This window comes from Carcharhinus amblyrhynchos, chromosome 21, assembly GCF_965287045.1.
Source record: "Carcharhinus amblyrhynchos chromosome 21, sCarAmb.v2.hapA, whole genome shotgun sequence".
NCBI lineage: Eukaryota > Metazoa > Chordata > Chondrichthyes > Carcharhiniformes > Carcharhinidae > Carcharhinus > Carcharhinus amblyrhynchos.
In genome coordinates, this window is record NC_137344.1 from 12,878,689 (window position 1) to 12,906,674 (window position 27,986).

Here is a 27,986-nt window from a genome sequence, read left to right on the forward strand (position 1 = left end):
CTTCCTAACAACCTTATCTACTTGATTCCCAACTTTCAGCGATCTATGTACACATACACCTAGATCCCTCTGTTCATCCACACTATTCAGAGTCCTACCGTTAGCCCTATATCCTACACATCTGTTATTCCTGCCAAAGTGAATTACCTTTTCCGCATTAAACTCCATCCGCCACCTCTCGGCCCAGCTCTGCAACTTGTCCAAGTCTCTCTGTAAACTATGACACCCTTCCTCACTATCTACCACACCTCCGACTTTGGTGTCATCAGCAAATTTACTAATCCACCCAACTATACCCTCATCCAGATAATTTATAAAAATTACAAAGATACAACAATCATGCTTGGTTTGACAGGTTAAAAAAAGTCTCACTCTTTGACTGTGGGAACAAGTTGAATTAGCAAAGCCACAGATGCAAAGGAAGAAGGAAAATTTCTCAGCTTAACTGCAGAATCCTGAAATCTCAAAATCAAATATGCAACTGCTGAAGTCAGCATTACTGGAATCACAAATCTCAAATGGCTGCAACATTTCATCATCTACTCTTGATGGACAAATCAAGGACTGATTCATATATTTAAAACATATATATATATTTCTGGACATGCTTCTCATTTCCAATGTATGAACGTATGTGCGAGTGTTTTAATATCCATGTGATTAGTAGCTAAACAAACACAGGCTGGAATTTTACCGACTTGTCCACCATGGGGCTCAGTGCGGGTGAAGGATAGACCATGGAAAAGTCCATTGACCTCAGGCAGGATTTTACGGTTTTGGGACAAGCGAGGGATAAAATACCTCTTTAACTCAAGAAAGGGATGCATTCAGTGAGGGGACACTTCAGCCTGAGTGTATCAGTACACTTGGAGATTTGGTTCAACGTGGGAATTAGGTGCAAAGGGAAACGGGGTACTTTAGTAAGTTTTACTTCAGGAAGGGTGAGTTGAAATAGGATGCCCGGAGTTGAGTAATTAGGGGAGTTAGCGATGGTAGGCAAATAGATGCTCTTTTGCTTTTTCTTTCTAACTTTCTCACCTTCAGGAAGTAGTCGTTGTTACAGGAGAAGAAGCTAATTGTTTGTTGAGTGTCTGATAAGTGACTAAGGTTTATTCTAATCCTAAGGTTCAAAACAGTGTAGGAATTGGTTGAACGTACACATCTACAGTAAGTACATGAAGTTTGAGTAGCTTTGGCTCAGAGTTTATGAGCTGAATGCTGAACTATAGAAAGGGTGAATCATCAAGGAGAGGGCAAGTTACTGAGATTCTTTCTACCATTGTCATTTGGTCAGTGGTCAAGGGTCAGGGGCAGGAGAATGTAACTGAGAGTCTGGTAGGTGAGCAGATGGAGATGGCATAACTACAGGAACCTTGGCCCATACAATTGTCCAACAGGTTTGAAGTTTCTTCAGCTCGTTTGGATTAGAGTGAGTATTGCTAGGTGGATGTGCAAGCTGACCATGACACCGTGGTACAGGAAGCTATTCAAGTGTGCAGATTTGGTCGCTGCACTTGCGTAAGGATATTTTGGCCTTGGAGGGAGTGCAGAGGAGGTTCACTAGGCTGATACCGGAGATGAGAGGGTTGGATTATGAAGAGAGGCTGAATAGACTGGGTCTGTACTCGTTGGAGTTTAGAAGGATGAGGGGGGATCTTATAGAGACGTATAAGACAATGAAGGGGATGGATAGGGTAGAGGTAGAGAGATTCTTCCCGCTCAGAAAGGACAGCAGGACTAGAGGGCACAGCCTCAAGATAAGGGGGGAGCAGTTTAGAACGGAGTTGAGGAGGAACTTCTTCACACAAAGGGTGGTGAATCTCTGGAATTCTCTGCCCATTGAAGTGGTGGAGGCTACCTCACTAAATATATTTAAGACATGGGTAGATAGGTTTTTGGTAGGCAAGGAAATTAAGGGTTATGGGGAGAAAGCGGAAAAGTGGAACTGCGCCACTTCAGATCAGCCATGATCTTATTGAATGGCGGGGCAGGCTCAAAGGGCTAGATAGCCTACTCCTGCTCCTATTTCTTATGTTCTTATGTTCTTATTAAGTGAGGGGAGCAAAAAGGAATGCAGTGGTAATAGAGTGTATTATAGTCAGAAGGATTGACACTGTTTTCTGCAGCAAATAGCATAAGTCCAGATGGAAGGTTAAATAGATAAAACAAAAAGTTCTGCATTTGACTGCATGTTGCATTCAAATTAGCATTACGTTCAAATTATTGTGTTACCCAGGATAACTGTATCTCTCAAAAAGGGAATTTCTCTACTACTCCTACCACAACTTCACCACTTTTCACTGGACTGCCCAACCTTGTCTTACATAATGGAACATGAATCTTTTCACAAGTACTTTCACATATTTCCATATTCTGGTAACATTCCTTTCAAACTACATATCTCATTATCTCTCACCATTAAAGATTGACTTTGTCCCATATCTCTAAAATCTTTACATCTTTACCTACTCCTCCTAGCACATTTAAGTAACCTTACCCAAGTAAATAAAGAGATCTGCCACTTGCTTATACAACCAACCCTTGAACAGGCTATATATTCTTTTGCACCTCTTTGGCTTCAAACATGGTTTCCTTTGCTACTTTAACAAATCCCATTGGCTTCTCCTGTTTTGCCACATCTGTCTTTTCTTAAGCCACCAACATTGCAACTTTGTATGTCCAACTATATTACAATGAAAACATCTAAGGTTTCTTATTTCTTTTTCCCCTTCATTTTTCTTCCACATTCATGTTTCCCTTTCAAATTGAGGTACATTATCCTTATTATTTCCCTTGTCTTGACCACCTGAAGATTTCTTTTTTCCCAGTTTTTATGCTTCATAGATTGAAATTGAAAACCAAATCCTGATTTACAAACTGATTCAAAATCATCAGACATTTTTGCTGCTACACTTGCAGTCTTACCCTATTTCACTTCTTTCATTCCAAGTTCAAGTTTTCTTTCCAGTTTCTGAATTTCTAATGCTCTCTCTTTTTCTTTCCTCTCTCTCTCTTTCTTTTGTTTTTAATTGCAATTCAAATTGTCTCAATTCTTTTCCTTTTTGTTCTATAGAGCTACTCTCTCTCTCTCTTTCCCTTTCCCTTGACATTGCCTTTAAGTCAAGCAATTTCATTTGTAATTGAATTTTAGCCAACTGCAAAGCAGACTATGTTTTTGGCAAACATAAATGCTGAGCTATCGCTGAAATTATCTCAGCCTTCTTCACCTTTTCAGGTTCAGTGATCTCAGACTTTTGATCTCAGACAAATCCCCAAATGTTGTTCGTATTCCAGATCAGAAGCCCCAAGGTATATTATGAAGCCAGACTAGACTCTAACAATTTCTCTATTTTGACATTAATGTGAGGATAGAATGTTTCACGCTGGCTACAATTCTACTAACAGGGACTTTTATCAAAACAAATTTAAATAGCAGCACAGTTTAGCTATAAAAACTGAATTAGCGTAACTTTCAGCAACTGAACAGTACTTAAACATATCAAGATACAATTCTTAACTGTTAATCTATCACTAGGAGTTGCAATTAAGCCAAATTTCCCTTACAGATTTAAACCTCTTTTTATAATTAGTTAGCAAAACAAAGGCACACTTGCTTGTGACTTAGGTTAACAATCCTGGAGCTATCAGAAACCCTCTTGAAAGACAGAAGACAAAGAGACATTGGTTTCTTCCAGCAGATCAAGGCAACAACTGCTTGTATTTTAAAATGAAAATAAAACTGGTCTCTTCTGTAATCTTAGCTCCTCCCATTCATCACATGACTATCCCTGTCAATTAACCTAATCAAAAGTCACAGAACTCTGTACCCCCAGTTTAAAAGCTGAGGAGAACTTAAATAAACAAAAGGTCAATTAACCCTACAACTTAACATATTCCTAGTTAAAATAAGTTATTATCCAGCATTCTCAGCACTAGAGATACAGGGTTTCCAGACAAATTGGTTCCTGCAACAAAACTCTGCTCTTAAAGCAGCCCCACCTTATGCATCAAATCTATCAAAATGACACAATATCACCATAGTAAAGACAAAAAATTACTTGTGGGACGAGTGTACAGGCCCCTCAACGGTAATTTCATGGTAGGGTGAAACATAAGGGAAGAAATGATCAAAACTTGTCAAAAAGATAATAATGGAAGATTTTAATCTATATATATAGACTTGACAGATTAGACAGGCAAAGCCTATGTGAGGAGTACATTGCATATTTTCAAGATAGTTTCTTAGAACAACATGTTCTGGAACCAAGCAGAGAGCAGCCCATACTAGATCATAGAATCCTACAGTGCAGAAAGAGACCTTTCGGACCATCGAGTCTGCACCAAACACAATCCCACCCAGGCCCTACCCCCATATCCCTACATATTAAGTCCACTAATCCCTCTAACCCGCACATCTTTGGACTGTGGGACGATTGTTCCTTGGGAGGACATCAGAGGGGGAGAGACTGGTGAGAGGAGAGCTTGTGAGTAAGTTACTGTGTTTTTTTAAACTAACGTCTCTAGCTTTTTTTAAAATTTTAAACCGGATACAGGAAGTGGTCATAGGGAGGCCTGGGAAGTAGTTTTTTTTTCCTCTGGACCCCCATAAATTGGAAAGGTGAAGAATGTTGCCTCCCAGGTGCCAGGGTCCATGATATCTCTGATCGAGTGTTTGAGATCCTTAAGGGGGAGGGGAACCAGCCCCAAGTTGTGGTTCATGTAGGCACCCATGACATAGGTAGGAAAAGGGACAGGGATATAAAACAGAAATTCAGAGAGTTAGGGTGGAAGCTTAGGGCTAAAACAAGCAGAGTGGTTATCTCTGGTTTGTTACCTGTGCCACGGGATTGCATGGAGAATAGAGAGAGAGAACATTTGAACTTGTGGCTAAAGGGATGGTGCAGGAGGGAAGGGTTCAGATACTTGGACAATTGGGGCTCATTCTGGGCTAGGTGGGACCTCTACAAGAGGGATGGTCTGCACCTGAACCAGAGGGGAACTAATACCTTGGGGGGAAAATCTGCCAATGCTATTCAGGGGGGTTTAAACTGATTCAGAGTGGGGGTGGGAACCTGAACTGTAGCTCCAATGTACAGGAGGATGAGAATAGGGAGGTAATGGATAAGGTTTCTAGGTCACAGCAGGTGGGAGGGTGGTTTGAAGTGCCTATACTTTAATGCGAGGAGCATACGCAATAAGGTGGACGAACTTGCAGCCTGGATTGGTGCCTGGGACTTCGATGTTGTGGCCATTACAGAGACATGGATAGAGCAGGGACAGGAATGGTTGTTGCAGGTTCCAGAGTTCAGATGTTTCAGTCAGAGCAGAGAAGGTGGTAGAAGAGGGGGAGGCGTGGCATTGTTAGTCAAGGACAGTATTATGGTGGCAGAAAGGACGTTTGATGTGGACCTGTCTATTGAGGTACTATGGGCTGAGATTAGAAACAGGAAAGGAGAGATCACACTTTTGGGAGTTTTTTATAGGCCTCCAAAAAGTTCCAGAGATGTAGAGGAAAGGATTGCAAAGATGATCCTGGATAGATGTGAAAGTAACAGGGTAGTTGTTATGGGGGACTTTACCTTTACAAATATCGATTGGAAAAGCTATAGTTCAAGCACGTTAGAGGGGTCAGTTTTTGTCCAATGTGTGCAGGAAGGTTTCATGACAAAGTACGTAGATAGGCCAACAAGAGGTGAGGCTACATTGGATTTGGTACTGGGTAATGAACCAGACCAGGTGTTAGACTTGAAGATAGGTGAGCACTTTGGTGATACTGACCACAATTTGGTTATGTTTACCTTAGTGATGGAAAGAACATAAGAACATAAGAAATAGGAGCAGGAGTAGGCCATCTAGCCCTTCGAGCCTGCCCCGCCATTCAATAAGATCATGGCTGATCCGTCGTGGCTCAGTTCCACATTCCCACCCTCTCCCCATAACCCTTAATCCCCTCTCTTATCAAAAACCCATCAACCCGCGTCTTAAAAATATTTAGCGAGGTAGCCTCCACCACTTCAACGGGCAGAGAATTCCAGAGATTCACCACCCTTTGAGTGAAGAAGTTCCTCCTCAACTCCGTTCTAAACTGCCCCCCCTTTATCTTGAGGCTGTGCCCCCTAGTCCTACTATCCTTTCTGAGCGGGAAGAGTCTCTCCACCTCTATCCTATCCATCCCATTCATCATCTTATACGTCTCAATGAGATCTCCTCTCATTCTTCTAAACTCTAACAAGTACAAGCCTAATTTATTCAGCCTCTCCTCATAGCTCAACCCCCTCAACTCCGGCATCAGCCTAGTAAACCTCCTCTGCACTCCCTCCAAGGCCAAAATATCCTTGCGTAAGTACGGCGCCCAAAACTGCACACAGTACTCCAGCTGCGGCCTCACCAATGCCCTATACAGCCGCAGCAAGGCCTCCCTACTTTTATATTCAATCCCCCTTGCTATGAAGGCCGGCATCCCATTAGCCTTCCTGACCACCTGCTGCACCTGCAAGCTGGGTTTGTGCGACTCATGCACAAGGACCCTGAGGTCCCTCTGCACCGTCGCCTGCTGCAGTTTTTCGCCACGTAAGTAATAATCCTTGCTACCATTATTCCTACCAAAGTGGACCACCTCGCATTTGCCAACATTAAATTCCATTTGCCAGTTCCTGGCCCATTCGCCCAGCCTATCTAGATCCTTCTGTAGACTCTCCACACCCTCCGCACAATTTGCCGTTCCACCAATCTTGGTGTCATCAGCAAATTTCGACACCCTACACTCGGTTCCCTCCTCCAGATCATCTATATAAATGGTAAATAGCTGAGGCCCCAGCACCCACCCCTGGGGCACTCCACTAGTCACCAACTGCCAATCCGAATAGCACCCATTGACCCCCACTCTCTGCCTCCTTTTTGACAACCAATCCTCTATCCACGCTAACACCCTACCCCCAACTCCATGTCCCCTGACCTTCTGCAATAACCTCTTGTGAGGTACCTTGTCAAACGCCTTCTGAAAATCAAGAAAGACCACATCCACCGGCTCTCCTCTATCCACCGCCCTAGACACATCCTCATAGAACTCCAGTAAATTTGTCAGACACGACTTCCCTTTAACGAAACCACGCTGCGTCTGCTCTATCAAGCAATTCCTCTCAAGATGCCTCGCTATTTCCTCCTTGATGACGGATTCTAACATTTTACCTACAACAGATAGGCATATACCGAAGGGCAGAAGTTATAGCTGGGGGAAAGTTAATTATGAGGCTATTAGGCAAGATTTAGGATACATAGGGTAGAGTAGGAAATTGCAGGGGTTGGGAACATCTGAAATGCGGAGCTTATTCAAGGAGCAGCTACTGCGAGTCCTTGATAAATATGTACCTGTCAGGCAGGGAGGAAGTGGTCGAGTGAGGGAACCGTGGTGTACTAAGGAAGTTGAATCTCTGGTGAAGAGGAAGAAGGAGGCTTATGTAAAGATGAGACGTGAAGGCTCAGTTAGGGCACTGGAGAGTTATAAATTAGCCAGGAAGGAGCTAAAGAGAGAGTTAAGAAGAGCAAGAAGGGGGCATGAGAAGACTTTGGCGGATAGGATCAAGGAAATTCCTAAAGCTTTCTGCAGGTATGTCAAGAATAAAAGATTGGTTAGGGCAAGATTAGGGCCAGTCAGAGACAGCAGTGGGAAGTTGTGCATGGAGCCTGAAGAGATAGGAGAGGCACTGAATGAGTATTTTTCGTCAGTATTCACACAAGAAAAAGTCAGTGTAGTCGAGGAGAATACTGCGATACCAGGTAGTAGACTAGACGGGATTGAGGTACATAAGGAGGAGGTGTTGGCAATTCTTGAGAGTGTGAAAATAGGTAAGTCCCCGGGCCGGATGGGATTTACCCTAGGATTCTCTGGGAGGCTAGGGAGGAGATTGCAGAGCCCTTGGCTTTGATCTTCATGTTGTCATTGGTTTCAGGTATAGTGCCGGAAGACTGGAGGATAGCAAATGTTGTCCCCTTGTTCAAGAAGGGGAGTAGAGACCATCCTGGGAATTATAGACCGGTGAGCCTTACTTCTGTTGTGGGCAAAGTTTTGGAAAGAATTATAAGGGATAGGATTTATAATCATCGAGAGGGAAATAAATTGATTAGGGATAGTCAACACAGTTTTGTGAAGGGTAGGTCATGCCTCACAAACCTTATTTAGTTTTTTGAAAAGGTGACCAAAGAGGTGGATAAGGGTAAGGCAGTTGACGTGGTGTATATGGATTTTAGCAAAGCGTTTGATAAGGTTCCCCATGGTAGGCTATTGCAGAAAATGCAGATGCATGGGATTGAGGGTGATTTAGCAGTTTGGATCAGGAATTGGCTAGCTGATAGAAGACAGAGGGTGGTGGTTGATGGGAAATATTCAACCTGGAGTTCAGTTACAAGTGGTGTACCTCAAGGATCTGTTTTGGGGCCACTGCTGTTTGTCATTTTTATAAATGACCTAGATGAGGGTGTAGAAGGATGGATTAGTAAATTTGCTGACGACACCAAAGTTGGAGGAGTTGTAGACAGTGAGGATGGATGTTACAGTTTGCAGAGGGACATAGATAAGCTGCAGAGCTGGGCCGAGAGGTGGCAGGTGGAGTTTAATACGGAAAAGTGTGAGGTGATTCACTTTGGTAAGAAAAACAGGAGTACAAAATGTAGGGCTAATGGAAGGACTCAGTAGTGTTGACAAGCAGAGAGATCTCGGGGTACATGTGCACAGCTCCCTGAAAGTTGGCACCCAGGTTGACAAGGGTGTTAAGAAGGTGTACGGTGTGTTAGCTTTTATTGGTAGAGGGATTGAATTTCGGAGCCGTGAGGTCATGTTACAACTGTACAAAACTCTGGTGCGGCCGCACTTGGAGTATTGCATACAGTTCTGGATGCCGCATTATAAGAAAGATGTGGAGGCATTGGAAAGGGTGCAGAGGAGGTTTACCAGGATGTTGCCTGGTATGGTGGGAAGGTCTTATGAGGAAAGGCTGAGGGACTTGAGGTTATTTTCATTGGAGAGAAGAAGTTACAAGGTGACCTGATAGAGGCATACAAGATGATCAAAGGATTGGATAGGGTGGACAGTGAGAGCCTTTTACCTCGATGGTGATGGCTAACACAAGGGGACGTAGCTTTAAATTAAGGGGTGGTAATTATAGGGCAGATGTCAGAGGTAGGTTCTTTACTCAGAGGGTCGTGGAATGACCTGCCTGCAGCAGTTGTGGACTCGCCAACTTTAAGGGCGTTCAAATGGTCAGTGGATAGGTATATGGATAACATTTTAATAGTTTAGATTAGAGGGTCATTAGATTGGTTCCACTGGTTGGTGCAACATCGAGGGCTGAAGGGCCTGTACTGCGCTGTAATGTTCTATGTTCTATGAAACCGGAGTACCCAGAGGAAACCCACGCAGGCACGAGGAGAACTCCACACAGACAGTGACCCGAGCTGGGAATCGAACCGAGGACCCTGGAGCTGTGAAGCAGCAGTGCTAATCATTGGTCTACTGTGCCACCCAGACCTGGTATTGTGCAACAAAGTGGAGGTGCTTAAGGTAGCATGATCATAATATGATTGATTGAATGTTACATTCAACTTGAGAGAGAGGAGTGAGTTTGAGACAAAGGGGGAAATCTTACCAGAGTTTGGCAGAGTGTTGGTTCTGGCAAGAAAACTAGCATGTTTCTCTACATGGAAACAGGTTGGTTTTCTCTCCAGATCTTATCACACTCTGACACAAAAAACAGCTGGGCAAGTTTCACAATGTCATGCAGGGACGAGTCCTCAGAGCCAGTGGCTCTGAGGACTCATCCTATCAGAGCTGGCATTTATTCCTTCATCACAGCTGGCACCTCTCCCCATCAGAACCGGCTTGTCTCATGCCATCAAAGCTGGCACTTCTCCCCTCCCCTGCCAGCAGTCAGTACTGGCAAAGCACCCTTCCTCCTGAACATCAAACCCCTCTGACACACCTGGGGATGTCAGCTGAGTTTCTGGATTAATAGTCTCATGATAATACCACTAGGCCATTGCCTCCACAGTGCTGGGATCTCAGCTGATTACAATTTATATATATTGGATGAAGGGATTAAAGGGATGGCTATTAAATTTGCTGATGACACAAAGCTAGGAAAGTAAACTGTGAAGTGGACATAAGGAGGCAACAAAAAGATATAAACAAGTTAAGTGAGTGGGCAAAGATCTGGCAAGTGGGGTATAATGTGGGAGACATGAAAATGTCCATTTTGGCAGGAAAAATAAAAAAGCACATAGCCTAAATGATGAAAGTTTGCAGACCTCTGAAATGTCAGAGATCTGGGTGTCCTATTGCGTGAATCATAATATGCAGGTATGAAAGTAAATAGGTAAGTGACTAAATGTTGTCAACTATTGTAAGTACAATTGAGTACAAAAGTAGGGATTTTATGCTTCAGTTGTACAGGACAATAGTGAGGTCACATCTGGAATACTGTGTACAGTTTTTGATATCTTATTTCAGGAAGGGAATGCATTTGAAACAGTTCAGAAAAGGTTTATCATACTGATACGTGGGATGGGTGGGTTGTCTTATGAGGAAAGGTTGGATTCGCATTGAAAATGGAGATGAGGCAATTTTTTTTTCACTCAAAGGGTTGTAAGTTTTTGAAACTCTCTTCATGAAAAGGTGATGGAAACATTGGGCATGAATTCCTCAAAAAATTCTAGCTGTTGAATTTGTGTAAAAACGAGTAAATCATGCTGGTTTTCTCAGTGGGAGTTTAGAGAAGAATCTCCCACACTATGTGCACTGACCAATGCACTACTGTAAATCTCATTAGAAATCTGGGGCGAGGCCTATTCCCACCCAGGAGGCCAGCAGCATAGCACTGTGTGGGCCACTGCACATGCGCTGATCTGTTAGCACTGAGATTGGTACATGAGCAGTGGCCCATCTGCCAGCCTTCCAATTGTGGCCAGCTCGATCACTGGCCAGTCGCACGACACCCTGGCTCTCTGTCTCTCCCATGGCCTGATCACTGGCCCCCTAAGCATGCTAGGCCCGTCCTTGATACCCCTCCCCCACAGCTTCAAACTCCTGACCCCCACAACAGCAGTCTCAATCCTTCCCTGCAGTGCTGAGCCACCCCCCTCCACAGTCCTGACACCTCCTAGCAGGCTGACTGCACCTACGTCCCCTGATGGCCAGCCTTGACTGCTGGCCTCCCTCCCTCCCCCACCAATCTCATCCCCAGAGGCCCCACCCCAATTAGGCCATGCACACTTGGCAGTGCCAATGTCCAGTGGGCAGTGCCAAACTGACCCCTGTGCGTTGGCAATTTGCCCCTTGGGCAATGCCAGGGGACCCAGGCTGGCAGTGCCAAGATGCCAATGCCAAGATGCCCTTCACTGCCTGACCCTCTGGGGGGGGTCTTGATTTCCCCCCACTTCATTCCAGTAGGATTAGCCTAACAGCTGTCTGCAAGTCGGGAGCTATAGTAATCCCTGTTAGAGTGAAATATTCCTGGTTGTTGGGGGTGGGGGTGGGGGTGGGGGAAGAGACTAGTGACACCCACCCAGGTGCCCAGCATGGATCACACGGATCCAGCCCTGCTGAAAAATCAGCACAGTGGAATGAGAGAACGGCCCCAATAATCTTTGAATATTTTTAAGGCAGTGTTGATAGATTATTGGCAAGCAAAGGCTGACAGGTTATCAGTGGTAGAATGTGATTCTTCTACCAATGCTACTATTGAACTAATGCTAACACCGGCATCTGGAATTAGCAAACGCCTCATACCCATTGTGTTCAGATATCCCAGGTTCTTAGCAGAGGCTGTCCTTCTCTTCTGCTGTGAACATGGTGAGGTAGAAATAAAGATAGAGATAGTAATGAAGATATTGAAACAAAAAGCTGTCAATGTTCTGTGTTTGATTATATAAGAACATAAGAACATAAGAAATAGGAGCAGGAGTAGGCCATCTAGCCCTTCGAGCCTGCCCCGCCATTCAATAAGATCATGGCTGATCTGTCGTGGCTCAGTTCCACTTTCCCGCCCTCTCCCCATAACCCTTAATCCCCTCTCTTATCAAAAACCCATCAACCCGCGTCTTAAAAATATTTAGCGAGGCAGCCTCCACCACTTCAACAGGCACAGGATTCCAGAGATTCACCACCCTTTGAGTGAAGAAGTTCCTCCTCAACTCTGTTCTAAACCGCACCCCCTTTATCTTGATGCTGTGCCCCCTAGTCCTACTGTCTTTTTTGAGCGGGAAGAGTCTCTCCACCTCTATCCTATCCATCCCATTCATCATCTTATACGTCTCAATGAGATCTCCCCTCATTCTTCTAAACTCTAATGAATCTGTTTACTATTGATGCACAGTGTGTTTGATTGGTTAAGCCTGGGTGTAGACTCAAAGAAGTAAACAAGGCTGTCGGAAGCCAGTACACATCTCAAAGAACTGAATAAAACCTATTAAAACAGAGAAGCTAGCTTGCGCTTTTGTGTATGGTTTGACGCAATGTGTGTTTGACAGGCAGAATGTATGGTAGGGATGCAAAGGTGTTAGGTGTTATTTGACGTGCCACTAGCTCTGCACTTTGTCGTGCAGGACAAGCAAATACATAATGGCAGGGAGTGGAAATGGACAGGAGATAGAATGGCCAACCTTAGACTCCTCACCATAGACAAAGATCATGCAATGCAGATTGTTGGGAAAAGTGGAGATCAATCCATCACAAATGGAGAATAATCAGAAATTTGAGAATCCTATCAGATCAGTCATGATCTTTGTAAATGGCGGAGCAGTCTTGAGGAGCTGAAAGGCCTACTGCTGTTCTTTGTTCTTATGTTTGCATGTTTGTAGCAAATTTGAAGACCTCAAACAAGGACCTGTCTTAACAGTTCATAAAAGGATTTCTTATTTGTTAATTGCTCAGTTTAACTTTCTGTGGTGAGTTTAAGGGGTCAGTAATGTGCAGGAACTCCATGAAAATTACAGGGAGCTCAAGTACAAGATGCCATTGTTGTGACATGGTAAAGCTACTGGCAACTTCTGCTAAATCACAATTTATGGTGCATCTGTTCCCTGTTACACGTTGCTGGATTTGCACATTAATGAAAACCAATGTTTCACAATTTTCCACAGAAATAAGAGCAAAATCAAGTTTGAGTGAAAAGTCCCATAAAAACTCTAATAAAAAAAACTATTGTATTAAATGACTCTGAATATATATCCTATATTAACAGCATAAGATAATATATCCTTTTGTTCATTGAGTAATGTCATGAGAAATGCAGTAACTACAGTGACAAAATACATGTCATATTTACTTAGTATTTATGTGCAATTCTTCAAATATATCTGTCTGTCTATTTATCTATCTGAAATATACCTTTAGTTCTTCTAAATCAGGGCGTTCTTTAGCAACTACAGCAGCCAGCAGTTGATCTTCCAGGCCATCTCTTGTTACAAGGAAGTTAATCAAAGTACACTGAGCTTGCATTTCTGGTTTGAAATGAGGATTAAAATACTTGGTCTGAAGTATCATTCTGAAGTCGGGATGATATTCAACTTCTTTATCTCCAATATAAATATACCTAAATAAGCATCAAAATATTAATGTTATATTTTACAAATTAGAACAGTTGGTTTATGATCTAAATTATAGGGAGACCTATGATTAACTTTGGTCTGATCATTGCTGTTTCAGGAAAGGAGAATTGAGACCTTCACGGTTCTCAATTTTTCATATATAGCAACTGGAATTCTGGGGCTTACCTGGGAGCATGGTGCTAGGTTTATAACTACATCTGCAGTTTCTTGCCATGTTAATGAGGCATGAGAAGACACTTACTGCCTGTTTGTTTTGGAGGCATGCTTAATGTGCACATTAGAATAGATACACTATTGTGACAACTATTAGTATATAAAAACATCCTGCGGGGTAACCATTGTCAAGAAAAAGAACTGGGCCAGCTATATAAATAGTAGAAAGACCTTACATGGTTATAAAGGACGGACGAACAAAGGATGTTTCCCCTGGCTGAAGTGCCCAGAATCAAGGGAGGCAATCTCAGAAAAAACAAGTAGGCCATTTAGGCCTGACATTTGCAGGAATTGCTTCACTGACATGATGTTAAGTATTTGAAAATCTCCATCCCAAAGGACATGGAGGGACTGTCATTGACATAATTAATAGATTGTTAGTTTTCTAGATGTCAGGGGATATTGAGATAGTGAAGGAATTTAATGATGAGCTAGACAGTCTCTCGTATACTAGGTGAAGAAAGGAGCAGGATCGGGGGGCTATAAGCCTTGTGATGCTGCCCTTCCTTGCTGCTAGGTTTATTTACAAAAGAATATATGCTTTCCTGATGTTAATGTTTCCAGGTCTAGGATCTACTCAGGCTGCAAATGCCCATGCTTGTTTCCCATTGGATGATTGGGTCATAAGATCCTCCCAGTGTACATCCCTTAAAAAGGCCAGCTGTCACATTCCTTCCCCTTTAAGTCTCTTATTATTACAATCCACAAATAGTTAATACAATTCTCAAAACATTAGTACTGAGAAATACAATTTATCAAACATTCAGTCTGTCAGGGGACTCTCTCTTTCTCTGGCAATGACGGAGTATAATTGATTGAGGATTGACTGTACGGATAGTTTCAGTTTAACTTGTATCACTCGGACTCTCCTCTAGAATGTGTATTTCACCTTCCTCAATTTAATTGGTGCAATATTTGGCCTGCATGGCTGATCTGCTACTTCATTCCTTGGACATAAAACAATACTACTTGCTGGCACAATTGGACCAGGTAGTATTTCTGGTTCTTGGGATGGCTCCCACCTCTGCAAATGATCTATGTGTTCCTTCACAAACTTGTCCTGCACTTTCACCTCATAAAACAGTGTCCCTGTCATGGCCACCACAACTCCAGAGATCCAATTTGATCTGCTTCGAAAAATTCTTCACAAAGGCTAGATCATCTATCTCAAATGCTCTTCCTACTTTTAAAGGATCATAGTTTCTTTTTTGACCACTTTGCCTTGTCTCCACCCTCCACCTAATTTGGAACTACCAGGTTCAACCTGATTCTTAAGCATTGACCCATTAGCAGAGTGGCTAGAGCTATTCCAGTGGTTGTATGAGAAGTAGTTCTATAAGCTAGCAGAAAACTTTAACTTTAGTTTCTAATGAAGTAGGTGTTTATTTCTTCATACTGGCCTTGAACATTTGCACTGCACGTTCAGCATCCCAATTAATGAGGGGTGGTAAGGTGCCATCTGGATATGTTTTATTCCATTGAAGTTCCATGAACTTCTGGAATTCAGCACTTGTGAATGCTGGCCCATTGACTGAGATATGTACTTCTGGCACACCATGGATTGCCAAAACATTGATGTGGCTTCTCAAGTGTGGCAAGCAACATTGTGGACCTCATTTCAGATACCTCAGTCTATTTTGAATGAACATCCACCAAACAAAGGAACATCATGTCCATAAATTGGCCAATGTAATCAAACGTGAATTTTCAAACATGACCAACCAGGCCAGTCCCAAAGGTGCAAGAGAACAGTAGCAGGTAACCTCTGCTGTAGCTGGTACTAATTTGTTTTACCATCCTTTCTGTATCAGCATCAATGCCAGGCCATCAAACACAGCTCCTTGCTAACATTTTCATCTTCAATATGCTTGGATGAGCACTATGCAGTTCTTCCAACAGTAACCCTCTTCATGGTCTGGGGGCTATCTCTTGAACTTTCCAAAGGATAACACCATCCTTGTAACTAAGCTAATCTTTTCTGAGCTGATAAGGCTCCATTTTTTCTGAAGCTTTCTTATTTTGCAAACCATGCAATATTATATATTTAATCTTTGACAAAAAAGGTCTCTATTCTTGCTGCACTGTGACAGACAAAGAGTCCATAGAATTTAAGAGGTTAAAAACCTCTTTTTTAAATTTCTGACACTACTTTAACAGCATATCAATGGTACTAGTAATGCTGATAGATTTGGGAGGAACCGCTTATGATAGTTGACCATCCCAAGAAAGGATCTGAGATGTTCCTAGGCACCAATCCCCCCTAATTGCTTTCACTTTGTTAACCATTGAGTGTAACCCTTGAGCATCCACCCAATAATCAAGATAAGCCACCTCATTTGCTTGGAACATGCATTTTTCTCTCAAGAGCACTCCTGCCTTTTAAAATCTCCTCATAACTTTGTCCAAGTGTTCATCCTCAGTGGACCCTATTACTAGGATGTCATCCAAATAAACAAAAACCTTGGGCAAACCCTGCAGCAAACACTTCATAGTTCATTGAAAGATAAGGCAAGCTAAACAAAACTCCAAATGGTAGCTGTGATAAGAGAGGGGATTAAGGGTTATGGGGAGAGGGCAGGAATGTGGAACTGAGCCACGACAGATCAGCCAAGATCTTATTGAATGGCGGGGCAGGCTCGAGGGGCTGGATGGCCTACTCCTGCTCCTATTTCTTATGTTCTTATGTATATAGATACAGTCCTTTATGTGTACTTATGGTGACATAAGCTCTTCACCTCGTTCTAACTGTTGATAAGCGTGGCTCATGTCTAATTTGGTATATGTTGGACCCCCAACCAGCTTGGCATACAGATCCTCTATTTTAGGGATGGGATGACCTTTTCAGTTTCGCAGAGTGGTTTAATGTCAGCTTATAGTCTCTGCAGATATGGATGATCTTGTTTGGTTTAACTATTGGTACAATGAGTGTTGCCTACTCTACAGATTGCACTGGCCTGATAATGTCCTTGTCTTCCAGTCATTTTAGCTCTATTTTAAAAGAGAAATTGCAGACAACAAAGGTATGAAACAATATTGGAGAAGGTGTTGCTTTTACTGGCTCTTAGACTAAACTGACTGTCAGCCTGGCCCAACTACTGACAACGTCATCAGTACATGAGCAAACCCTTAAAGGGATCCTGTTCCAACTAGGGACAAACATGAATATACAACACTTTCCTCCCCCTTTACATCAAAGAATCCTGCAATAAACACAGTAAAATGTTAATGACCACAATTCATAATTATAAATTTACAAACACAACAATCAAATAACAGTTAATATGTTTGGTGGACATTAATTTCAGCGTGTTTGTCGTCGAACTTCAGACATCTGCTTTTTCATGTTGACTTATGTTTTTGGTGGAATTTGGACACCTTCCATGTTGTCTCAACTAGAATTGATGCAGGCCTTATAGGTTGGCTCGATGTTGACATATCCTCAATTGGGGTACTGTCTTCCAAGTTGATTCAGGTATTGTCAAACTCTCACGTGTGACTAGGTCTTCACATGACACAGTTTATTGCAGAATCTTGTGTGAATCTATCCCTGGTAACTTTGTTCTAATTGTTAAGAGTTGGTCAGTGTATCTTCTCCACAGCTCATTGTCCCAAGTTGGCATAGTGAGGGAGACCAGTCCTGTTTGTGCTAATAAGATGGCAGGTATCCATTTCTCACTGGTGGTGTAGTTCTTTACCAATATTTGATCTTTTTGAAAAACATGGCGTGTAACTCTGTTTTCACATCACACAGCTTGACTTTGCTGTTACCACTCAAGAATTTCCCTTGTCTTAGGTGACTTTGGCAAATCAAATGCTGCGCACAACTGACATTTTGCCATGAATAATGCTGGAGGATTTTGAGTTGTTGAATGCATCATATTCCTATATGTAATCAGGAATTGGCTCAGTCCTTTTGATAATGAACCCTGCTCACGAGTCACTTTCAATCAATGCTTCAATGTCTGGATGAACCTTTCAGATAACCCATTTGTGGCAGGAACATAAGGAATGGATTGGATGTGTTGGATTCCATTCTCCTTTGTATCATCGGTGAATACCTGTTAAATGAACTGTGGCACATTGTCACCGACAAGTTGTAGAAGAACCTTGCAAAAATCTCACCCAGTTCTCTATCATTCTGTCTGAGGATGTTGTTGTCATAACGGCGACTTCAGGCCATTTTGAGTGCACGTCTACCACAATGAGGAACATATGCTCTTTGAACAGTCTAGCACTATCAATGTCAACTCTTTGCCATGGCCCTTCTGGCCATTCCCATGGGTGCAATGGTGCCAGAGGGAGAAAGTTCTAAACTTTCGCACATTACAAACATAGCCCTGCCTTTTCCATAATTTCTTTATTGAGTCTTGGCCATCAAAAATAAAGAGCCAATTCTATGGAATTTTCTGTTGTTTGCTGCATTATTCATGGAAATGGATGGGATAAAGGTGGGGGGCACTTTGTGAGGAGGTGGCACAAAGGCAAACAAAAAGGCCCATCATTGGGCTGCATTCGCAGAAAATCATGCTGCTGAAGGTGGCAGTGTCTGCATGTTTTTTGACATTATTTTTTGAAGCCTCCAATAAGAGATATAGAGAGCTTGAGGAAGCAAAGGGATTTAAAATTTGTAGCTATAATGGACTTCCTGTTCATGTTATAACCCTTCTGTCACATGATGTTCTGGTCTAGAGTTGTAATTGGGCACGGAGCAGATTTTCATATCCTAATTGACCACCTTCCTATTTGTGTGGCTGCTATTGGCCAACCAAAGCTTAATCTGATGGTTTGAAATGGTGGAGCAAACAGATTCTCACTTTTCCTTTCATGTCCCTCACCGCACTGAAATACATCAATTTCAGTCAATGATGTGCCAAATCTCACCAGAAAAATAGCAGCATGTTAACAATTCGCATCATTATTAGGGTGATAGGAGCAGAGGTAGACCATTTGATGCTCGATAAGATCACGGCTGATTGAGTTAAGGTCTTAGTTCTCCTTTCTCTCTGCGCCCACCGCCCATAAGCCTTTTACCTAAAGGTAAAATTGACCACTAGTTATAGTCCAACTATATAGTTGGACTATATAGTCCAAAAATCTGTCCAACTCTGCTTGAATAAATTCAAAGACTCAGCCATCACTACTTTTTGGGGAAGACAATTCTACTGATCAATAACACTTCGGGAAAAAAGGTTTCTCCATATCTCTGTCTTAAAAAGGAGATCTCATCTTTAAATAATGACCACTAGTTATAGTCTCCCCTACTAGAGGGTATCCATCCTATCAAGTCCCCTCAGGATTTTATATGTTTCAATAAAATTACCTCTCATTCTTCTAAACTAAATGGGTATAGGCCTAACCTGTTCCAGGAATTAGTTCAGTGAACCTTCTCTGAACTGTTTCAATAGCAATAATGTATATTAAATAAGGAGACCAAAACTGCATGGAGTACTCTGGATGTGTCCTCAGCAAGGTCCCATGCAGGTGCAGTAAGAATTCTATTCCTCTTGCAATAAATGCCAACATTCCATTTGCTTTCCTAATCACTTGTCACACCTTCATACTAACTTTATGTGACTCATTCACGAGGACATCTAAAGCCTTCTTGTGTTACTGAGTTCTGCAACCTTCTCCATTAATACTGCTTTTCTATTCTTCCTACCAAAGTGAAGAAATTTGCATTTACCCACGATATACTCCAACTGCCAATACTTATTACCCACTAATTTAATCTGTCTATATCTGTTTTCAGACTCCAGCTTTTTTTGTCTAATTTCCTACCTATCTTGGTGCCTTAGGCAAATATAGCTTCATCTAAGTCACTAATAATGATTGTATAGATTAATATGAAAGTTGGTCAGTGAGTTGTGATAACCGTGACTCTCCTGAAATGTGGAAACAGAAAATAGGAGCAGAAGTAGGCTATTTGACCCCTCAAGCGTGCTCTGCCATTCAGTTTAATCATGGCTGATCCTCTATGTCAACATCATACTCCCACTCTCTCCCCATATCCTTTAATGCTTTTATAATCCAGAGATCTATTTTTTTCCACTATCCCATGTGTTTCGTACAAACAACAAATCCCTGCTAGTTTTACAAATTTGTTCAATTTTTCCAGTCAACTTGCTGCAGGAGGTTATAATAATTAGGAATGGAAGTACCCATTTAATGATGAGGAAATTATTAATTAAATGCAAATCAAGCTTACTGCTTCAGAAAGGGAGTAATATAAACAGTCAATTTTATTCTTAGCATGTAATTCATTTCTAACTAATTTAAAAACTTCAATTTTTTATCTCACTTTTTCTTTCTGTCATTTTTTCTCTTGATAATCCTTTCTTTTCCTCTCTTCAATTCTACTTCTGTACCTGATTTGACTCAAATTCACCCTCCTTATATATCATTCATTTTTTAAAAACTTAAATCTTATTGTTATGGAGAGTCACTCCATTCACCAAGGTCCCATGTGTTCCATTGTCCTTCTCATGATGATATCCATTCACAAGTTTATATTACAGATAATTACAGATAATATGTACATATTACAGAGAAGGAGGTGCTGGAAGTCTTAAAGCGCATCAAGGTAGATAAATCCTGGGACCTGATGAAGTGTATTCCAGGACATTGTGGGAGCTAGGGGCGAATTTGCGGGTCCCCTAGCTGAGATATTTGGATCATCAATATCATGGGTGAGGTGCCTGAAGATTGGAGAGTGGAAAATGTTGCGTCTTTGTTTAAAAAGGGTTGCAGGGAAAAGTCTGGGAACTACAAGCCAGTGAGCCTCACATCCGTGTGGGTAAATTGTGCGAAGGTTTTGAGAAACAGGATCTACAGGCATTTAGAGAAGCAAGGATTGATTAGGGATAGTCAGCATGGCTTTGTGAGTGGAAAATCATGTCTCACAAATTTGATTGAGTTTTTTGAAGAGGTAACCAAGAAGGTAGATGACAGCAGTGCAGTTGATGTTGTCTATGTGGACTTTAGCAAAGCCTTTGACAAGGTACCGCATGGTAGGTTGGTGCATAATGTTAAATCTCACGGGATCCAGGGTGAGGTATCTAAATGGATACAAAATTGGCTTCTTGACAGAAGCCAGGGGGTGGTTGTAGAGAGTTGATTTTCAAACTGGAGGCCTGTGACCAGCAGTATGCCTCAGGAATCAGTGCTTGGTCCACTGTTATTTGTCATTTATATTAATGATTTCGATGTGAACAAAGGAGGCATGGTTACTAAGTTTGCAGATGACACCAAGATTGGTGGCATAGTGGACAGTGAAGAAAGTTATCTCCAATTGCAACAGGTTTTTGATCAGTTGGGCCAGTGGGCTGACGAATGGCAAATGGAGTTTAGTTTGGACAAATACGAGGTGATGCATTTTGGTTAGATTGAACCAGGTTAGGACAGGGCTTACTCAGTTAATGGTAGGGTGTTGAGGAGAGTTACAGAACAAAGAGATCCAGGGGTACATGTTCCTAGCTCCCTGAAAGTGGAGTCACAGGTGGACAGAGTGATGAAGAAGGCATTCGGTATGCTTGGTTTCATCAGTCAGAACATTGAATACAGGAGTTGGAATGTCTTGTTGAAGTTGTACAAGACATTGGTAAGGCCACACTTGGAATACTCGTGCAATTCTGGTCACCCTATTATAGAAAAGATATTATTAAACTAGAACTTGTGCAGAAAAGGATGCTGCCGGGACTCGATGGATTGAGTTATAAGGAGAGGCTGGATAGACTGGAACTTTTTTCTCTGGAACGTAGAAAGCTGAGGGGTGGTCTTAAAGAGATCTATAAAATAATGAGGGGCATAGATCAGCTAGATAGTCAATATCTTTTCCCAAAGGTAGGGGAATCTAAAACTAGACGGCATAGGTTTAAGGTGAGAGGGGAGAGGTACAAAAGTGTCCAAAGGGGCAATTTTTTCAGGCAGAGGATGGTGAGTGTCTGGAGCAAGCTGCCAGACGTAGTAGTAGAGGCAGGTACAATTTTGTCTTTTAAAAAGCATTTAGATAGTTATATAGAGGGATATAGGCCAAATGCGGGCCCTTGGGATTAGCTTAGGGTTTTTTTAAAAAAAGGGCGGCATGGACAAGTTGGGTCGAAGGGCCTGTTTCTATGCTGTAAACGCCTATGCAAATTTGAGGGAGACGGCGAACTAATGATACATGCTGCAAGCTGTCAGCTTTGGTAAAATTTGTCCCTTTTTAGTTGGGTTTTCCTGTTCTAACTGTTGCACAATATGAAGTGCAACAAATACTGTTGAGCATCACTCATCATCGTTCATAATATTAGAAAGCCAGACCTATCTCTATGTTGACCAAAGGACAACTGTCAGATTTAAAATGTAATCTCAACATTTTTTAATGCTGTGGTACCTAAATTAGCAGAGCTTGCTAGGCAATTCTTTTTCACCCAAAGCAAGACAAAAATGCTAAATTTGCCCTGGTTTACTATCAAAAGAATATATGACAGCTAATCTTACTTTCCCTTTTTGATGGTGTTTCTTCCCAAAAGTGCATCCAGGACCGGCTCCACTGTCTCACTAATATTTTCAAGCAATAAAGTGTCTCCATTGGATACAGCATTTTCAATACTATCAAGGTAACTGTGCCCAAAAAGTAAGGATAAAGTGTTAAATTTTTCTGTTGCATAGAAAATGAATTAAAAAAGTAATAATAGCTTAGAAAATTAGATCATACCACAATTGGCATACAGTTACTTCTAGCATAACTTACATGTGCCTATTGAGGTTGCTGCAGGACTATGGGAATTTGTATGTTGCCAGTGAGTGGTCAGTGGCAATTGTAGCACTAGTGGAAATTTATCAGTTGTGGGAGGCATCATGATTGACAGGTTTCCAAGGTCCTGAGGACAATTTGATGGGAGGGAGGCAATTGGGAGGGACCACAAGTGGTTACCAATAGGATTAAAGGTTGAGTTGGGAGGAACCATTCCTGTTCATCTCGCTGCACAACAAAGTAAATACAAGATAAATTTTACTTTATTGTTGGCAGGCTCAATGGTCTTGTTTGCTGAGAATGTTAATTTCAGTGTGTACACTGAATATGGAGATTTAACAGAAATTTTGCATAACATGGAATAAATGTGGCCTTAATTTGCAAATGTTTCAGGCTTGTGTCATAGATGGCTACAGAAGAGCTTGTACCAAAATGGTGAACAAAGCCCATTTGTGGCAGATTGAATGCTTGCCACTAACCATATTGGACCGTAAGGGGCCTGAACTACACCTGTAATGCTGCAACAGCATGATCCAACTTTCAGACTAATAATTCTTATTATGATTCATAGTTTGTAGAAAGTAAGACAATGGCCATATCAACCTCAGAAATTAAGCAAGACTATTTCTGAGCATGTAATAAATTAATTGTGATAACCATTTCATACAGCCTGTGAGTCAGAAGGAAATTATAAATGAGGGAGATCCTTCAATCCATGTTGGTTTATCTATCAATGCTCCCTTAAGAGCCATGCTAAGTATAGGATTCATCCTATTTCTAATGTTGAAACTACGCATGCCAGTGAATTTTCTCTGCTTTTACATCCTGTAACGCTACACTGCCTTTAAAAAATGTATTTTAATCATGTTTCTCTGCAGCTTTTTCAACAAGCCCTGGTCCTTTTGTTTTGTTGCTGTGATGTCTGAGCTGGTGTCCTCAAATTGTTGCTGAAGCAATATAATGGGCATCTTGTTTATTTTTAATCCGGGCTAATACAATAGCTAGGATTCTTCCAAAAAATCCTAAGTCTCCAATTCGCATGAAAATGGGAACAACTTCTGCTGATATTTTTAGCATGATTTTCAGATTGAATGTCTGACACTCTGTGCATCATTGTTGAGTGGGCCACTATGCATGCACCGATCTGTCAGAGCGGAGATTGGTGCATGTTGCTGGCCTCTTGATCACTGCCCTCCAAATAACTACCCCCCCACCGTTGCTGGCTTCCCTGACCTCCACAGGCAAGCTGCAACGTCCTTCCTACCTCTCCTGGCCAGCCCTCCCTTCTGGCCAGTCCAAACCTCCCGACCCCCCTACCCACCAGCCCCGACATCACCCTCCCCGTCCCACCCCAGATGACCAGCCCTGATCACATCCCTCTGCCCACGATCCTGACTGCAGTCACAGCAGGCCACACCCAACCCCACTGATCGCCCATAGGTGCTGCCCCAATGAGCTCTGCCTCCTCTGGTCCCAGTCACTTGGCACTGCCTGATGCTGGTAGGCAGTGCCAAGATGCCCCCTTGAACATTGCCAGTTTGTCCCTTGGGCAGTGCCAAGGCCAGGCTGGCAGTGCTCAAGGGGCACCTATTCTTACTTCTGGGAGGGCCTCAATGGCCACTCTTCACTCAAGTGGGGTCAGCCACCTGTTCCACATCAATGAGGAGAAGTCGTAAACCCCAATGGAATGAACCATTCCTGGTGGAGGGGGTGGGGAGAGGGGACGGAGATGCTAGTGGGCCTGGAAACTTCAGTCCTGGGCCTGCCAATGACATTGAAATCTGGATTTCCACATGGTAATCATCTCCATGCCGATTTCCAGCATGGAGCTGATTACTCTAGAAGTCTTCAGCTGGGAGAACTGCGGAGGCCCAGGCATCCAACAGAAAGCCCATGATACGACCTCCACTGATGTTTCCCAGCCTGTTGCTAGAGCAGCATAGCAGGCTGGGAGAATCACCCCCAGTGTCCTTGAGATTATTGATCCTTTTGGAATAATTGGGTGGAGCATGATTGACAGATCAGGTGCTGGCTTTGGAGAGGTATTTTCCCACAGGAAGAATCCAAGGTTTTAGTTTCATTTTGTCAGAAGCAGTTTGGACTGCAGACTGAAAGCAATGTTTCTTGTCTCTCTCTCTCTGGAGTGAAAATTCTGCTGTCTATGAGTTGGTAGCTAGAAGCTAGAGAAAAACAATGTCCCTATGTCTCTCTCTCAGGAGAGTTCCAGGACTCAAGTCAGAATTTAATTCAACATCCAAATGACTAATTCATGGCGGGTGTTAAAAAGCTGCAAAATTCAGCATGTTTGCTTTTAGTGCCAAGCCTAGAATAGGTATATGTTTGTGGGGGTTGTTTGATTTGGAATAGTATACTTAACTGTTAAGGTTTATACAATATCATGTTTTTTTTGTAATTGGTAAAAGTTATGCTAATTTTCTTACTATATGCTAACTGTGTTCTGAAACAAACTTTGTTTGTCTCACTTCCAAGTGGGACATTTGAATCATACCTGGAGAGAAAAACCATATGCTCATACATGCCAAATTCAAAGTGCAAAAACTCTGCTGGCAAAAAATGCCTGGGGGAATTCTCTGGCCTCTCAGCCACTTGTTTCTCAGTGGCGTGCTGTTCACTGGAGGTGGGGTTTGCCAGTCCTGCCACAGTCAATGGGATCTCCCATTGATCACACCCGACACCGTGTGAAACCTGCGGGAGGGGATGTGCTGCCAGTGGGACCGGAAAATTCCATCAGTGTGAATGGTTGGAGGATTCCACCATTGTAATCTTCTATTATAACAAAAAAAAATTGTGTGACCTACATTGAGGAAATTAGGAGCCATTGCACATCATATGACTTTTCATTGCTCATTAGGGAAGAAATTACTTCAAAAAAAATCAAAGAAGCTAATAAGATAGATTCTTCCTTTTTAAAAGTCATCTTACTTGCAATTTATAACATTTTTTCTTCATGCTGAGTCATCAGGTTTGCTCCTAATAATAATTATCTTTCAGGGAAACCCTAGAATTTTTAGATATTTTTCTGTTGGCAATGTTATGATCATATTTTTAAACTGTTTAGGTATATCAATGGTTGTGAAAGCAAGGGGCAGAGTGAGTAGGTGAATGAACTATGAGTTTGATATGTTAATAAATCTAGAGAGACTTCAGTAAGTTGTCTCACAACACCAGGTTGAAGTCCAACAGATTTATTTGGTAGCACGAGCTTTCGGAAAGCACAGCTTTCGAAAAGTGCAGAAAAGGCCCTTTGGCCCAATGAGTCTGCATTGGCAATAACTACCACTAAAGTCACATTAATCCCATTTTCCAGCATTTGTCCCATATCCTTGAATGTAATAATATTCCAAGTGCTAATTCAGATCCTTTTTGAAGGTTGTAAGATTTCCAGCCTCAACAACCTTCCCAGCCAGTGTATTCCAAATTTTCACTATGGTCTGAGAGATTTTTTTTCTCAAATCCCCTTTGAATTTCCTGCCCCTCACCCCAAAACTATGCCCTTTCATGATTGACCCTTGAATCAAGGGGATCAGCTATTTCCTATTCATACTGTTTATATTCGTCATAATCTTATTCACCTCAACCATGTCCCCCTTAGCCTTCTCTGCCTAAAGAAAATAAGAAGTCTGACAACACCAGGTTTAAGTCCAACCGATTTATTTGATAGTAAACTCGCAAGCTTTCGAGGTTCCCCTCTTCGTCAGGTGAATGAAGAGCTCTGGACTCTTCATTCACCTGACGAAGAGGGGAACCTCGAAAGCTTGTGAGTTTACTATCAAATAAATTGGTTGGATTTAAACCTGGTGTTGTCAGACTTCTTACTGTGTTTACCCCAGTCCAATGCCGGCATCTCCACATCATAAATAAAATAATCCAAGCTTTTCGAGTCTTTCCTTATAGCTCAAGTGCTCCATCCCAAATGAATCCCAGATGAATCTCCTCTGTACCCCCTCTAGCGCAATCACATTTTTTCTAGTGAGGTGACTAGAACTGCAGTCTCCAGCTGTGGTCTAACCAATGTTCTGTATAGTTCCAACATTTTCTCCTTGCTCTTATACTCTATGCCACGATTGACAAAAGCAAGTATCCCATAAGTCTGAATTATTCTACCCACGTGCTCTGCTACCTTCAAGGATCTGTGAATAAGTACCTCCAAGATCTATCTGTTCCTTTGATTTTCCTAGTAGCCTGCCATTCATTAAAAATTCACTTGTCTTGTTGCTTCTTCCAAAGTGCATCACCTCACACTTATCAGGGCAGCACGGTGGCACAGTGGTTAGCACTGCTAACTCACATAAATACAGAAACTAGAAGCAGGAGTAGGTCATTTGGCCCTTTGAGCTGTACCTAATTTCTTCTTGAAATCAGACAACATTTTGGCATCAACTACATTCTGTGGTAGTGAATTCCACACATTCATCACCGTCAGGTTGAAGAAATTTCTCCTTACCTCAGTTACATAAGAACTTTAGAACATAAGAAATAGGAGCAGGAGTAGGCCATCTAGCCCTTCGAGCCTGCCCCACCGTACAATAAGATCATGGCTGATCTGAAGTGGATCAGTTCCACTTTCTTGCTCTCTCCCCATAACCCTTAATTCCCTTGTCTACCAAAAACCTATCTACCTGTGACTTAAATATATTTAGCGAGGTAGCCTCCACCACTTCAACAGGCAGAGAATTCCAGAGATTCACCACCCTTTGAGTGAAGAAGTTTCTCCTCAACTCCGATCTAAACTGCTCCCCCCTTATCTTGAGGCAGCGCCCTCTAGTTCTGCTATCCTTTCTAAGTGGGAGGAATCTCTCTATCTCTACCCTATCCATCCCTTTCATTATCTTATACGTCTCTATAAGATCCCCCCGCATCCTTCTAAACTCCAACGAGTCTCTCTTCATAGTCCAACCCCTTCATCTCCGGTATCAGCCTAGTGAACCTCCGCTGCACCCCCTCCAAGGCCAATATACCCTTGTGCAAGTGCGGTGACCAAAACTGCACACAGTACTCCAGCTGCAGCCTCACCAGTGCCCTGTGCCGTTGCAGCAAGACCTCCCTACTTTTATATTCTATCCCCTTCGCTATAAAGGCCAACATTCCATTAGCCTTCTTGATCACCTGCTGCACCTGCAGGCTGGGTTTTTGCAACTCGTGCACAAGGACCCCCAGGTCCCTCTGCACCATAGCATGCTGCAGCTTTTCGCCTTTTAAATAATAATTCCTCCGACTATTATTTCTGCCAAAGTGGATAACCTCACACTTGCCAACATTATACTCCTTCTGCCAGGTCCTCGCCCACTCGCTGAGCCTATCCAGATCCCTCTGCAGACTTTCCACACCCTCCGCACAATTTGCTTTTCCACTCATCTTCATGTCATCAGCATATTTTGTCACCCTACACTCAGCCCCCTCCTCCAGATCGTCTATATAA

General features: G+C 42.4%; 1 protein-coding gene across 1 annotated transcript in view; it reads right to left on the reverse strand.

Moving 5' to 3' along the window:
- LOC145356565 (dynein axonemal heavy chain 17-like) overlaps positions 1–27,986 on the reverse strand; it is an 811,195-nt gene that overhangs the window by 155,761 nt on the left and 627,448 nt on the right. The window contains exons 65-66 of the mRNA XM_080209339.1: positions 22,291–22,413; positions 13,379–13,583 (exon numbers count right to left, since the gene is read on the reverse strand). Coding sequence (XP_080065465.1) covers positions 13,379–13,583; positions 22,291–22,413 — 328 coding nt within the window. The remainder of the gene's footprint in view (positions 1–13,378; positions 13,584–22,290; positions 22,414–27,986) is intronic.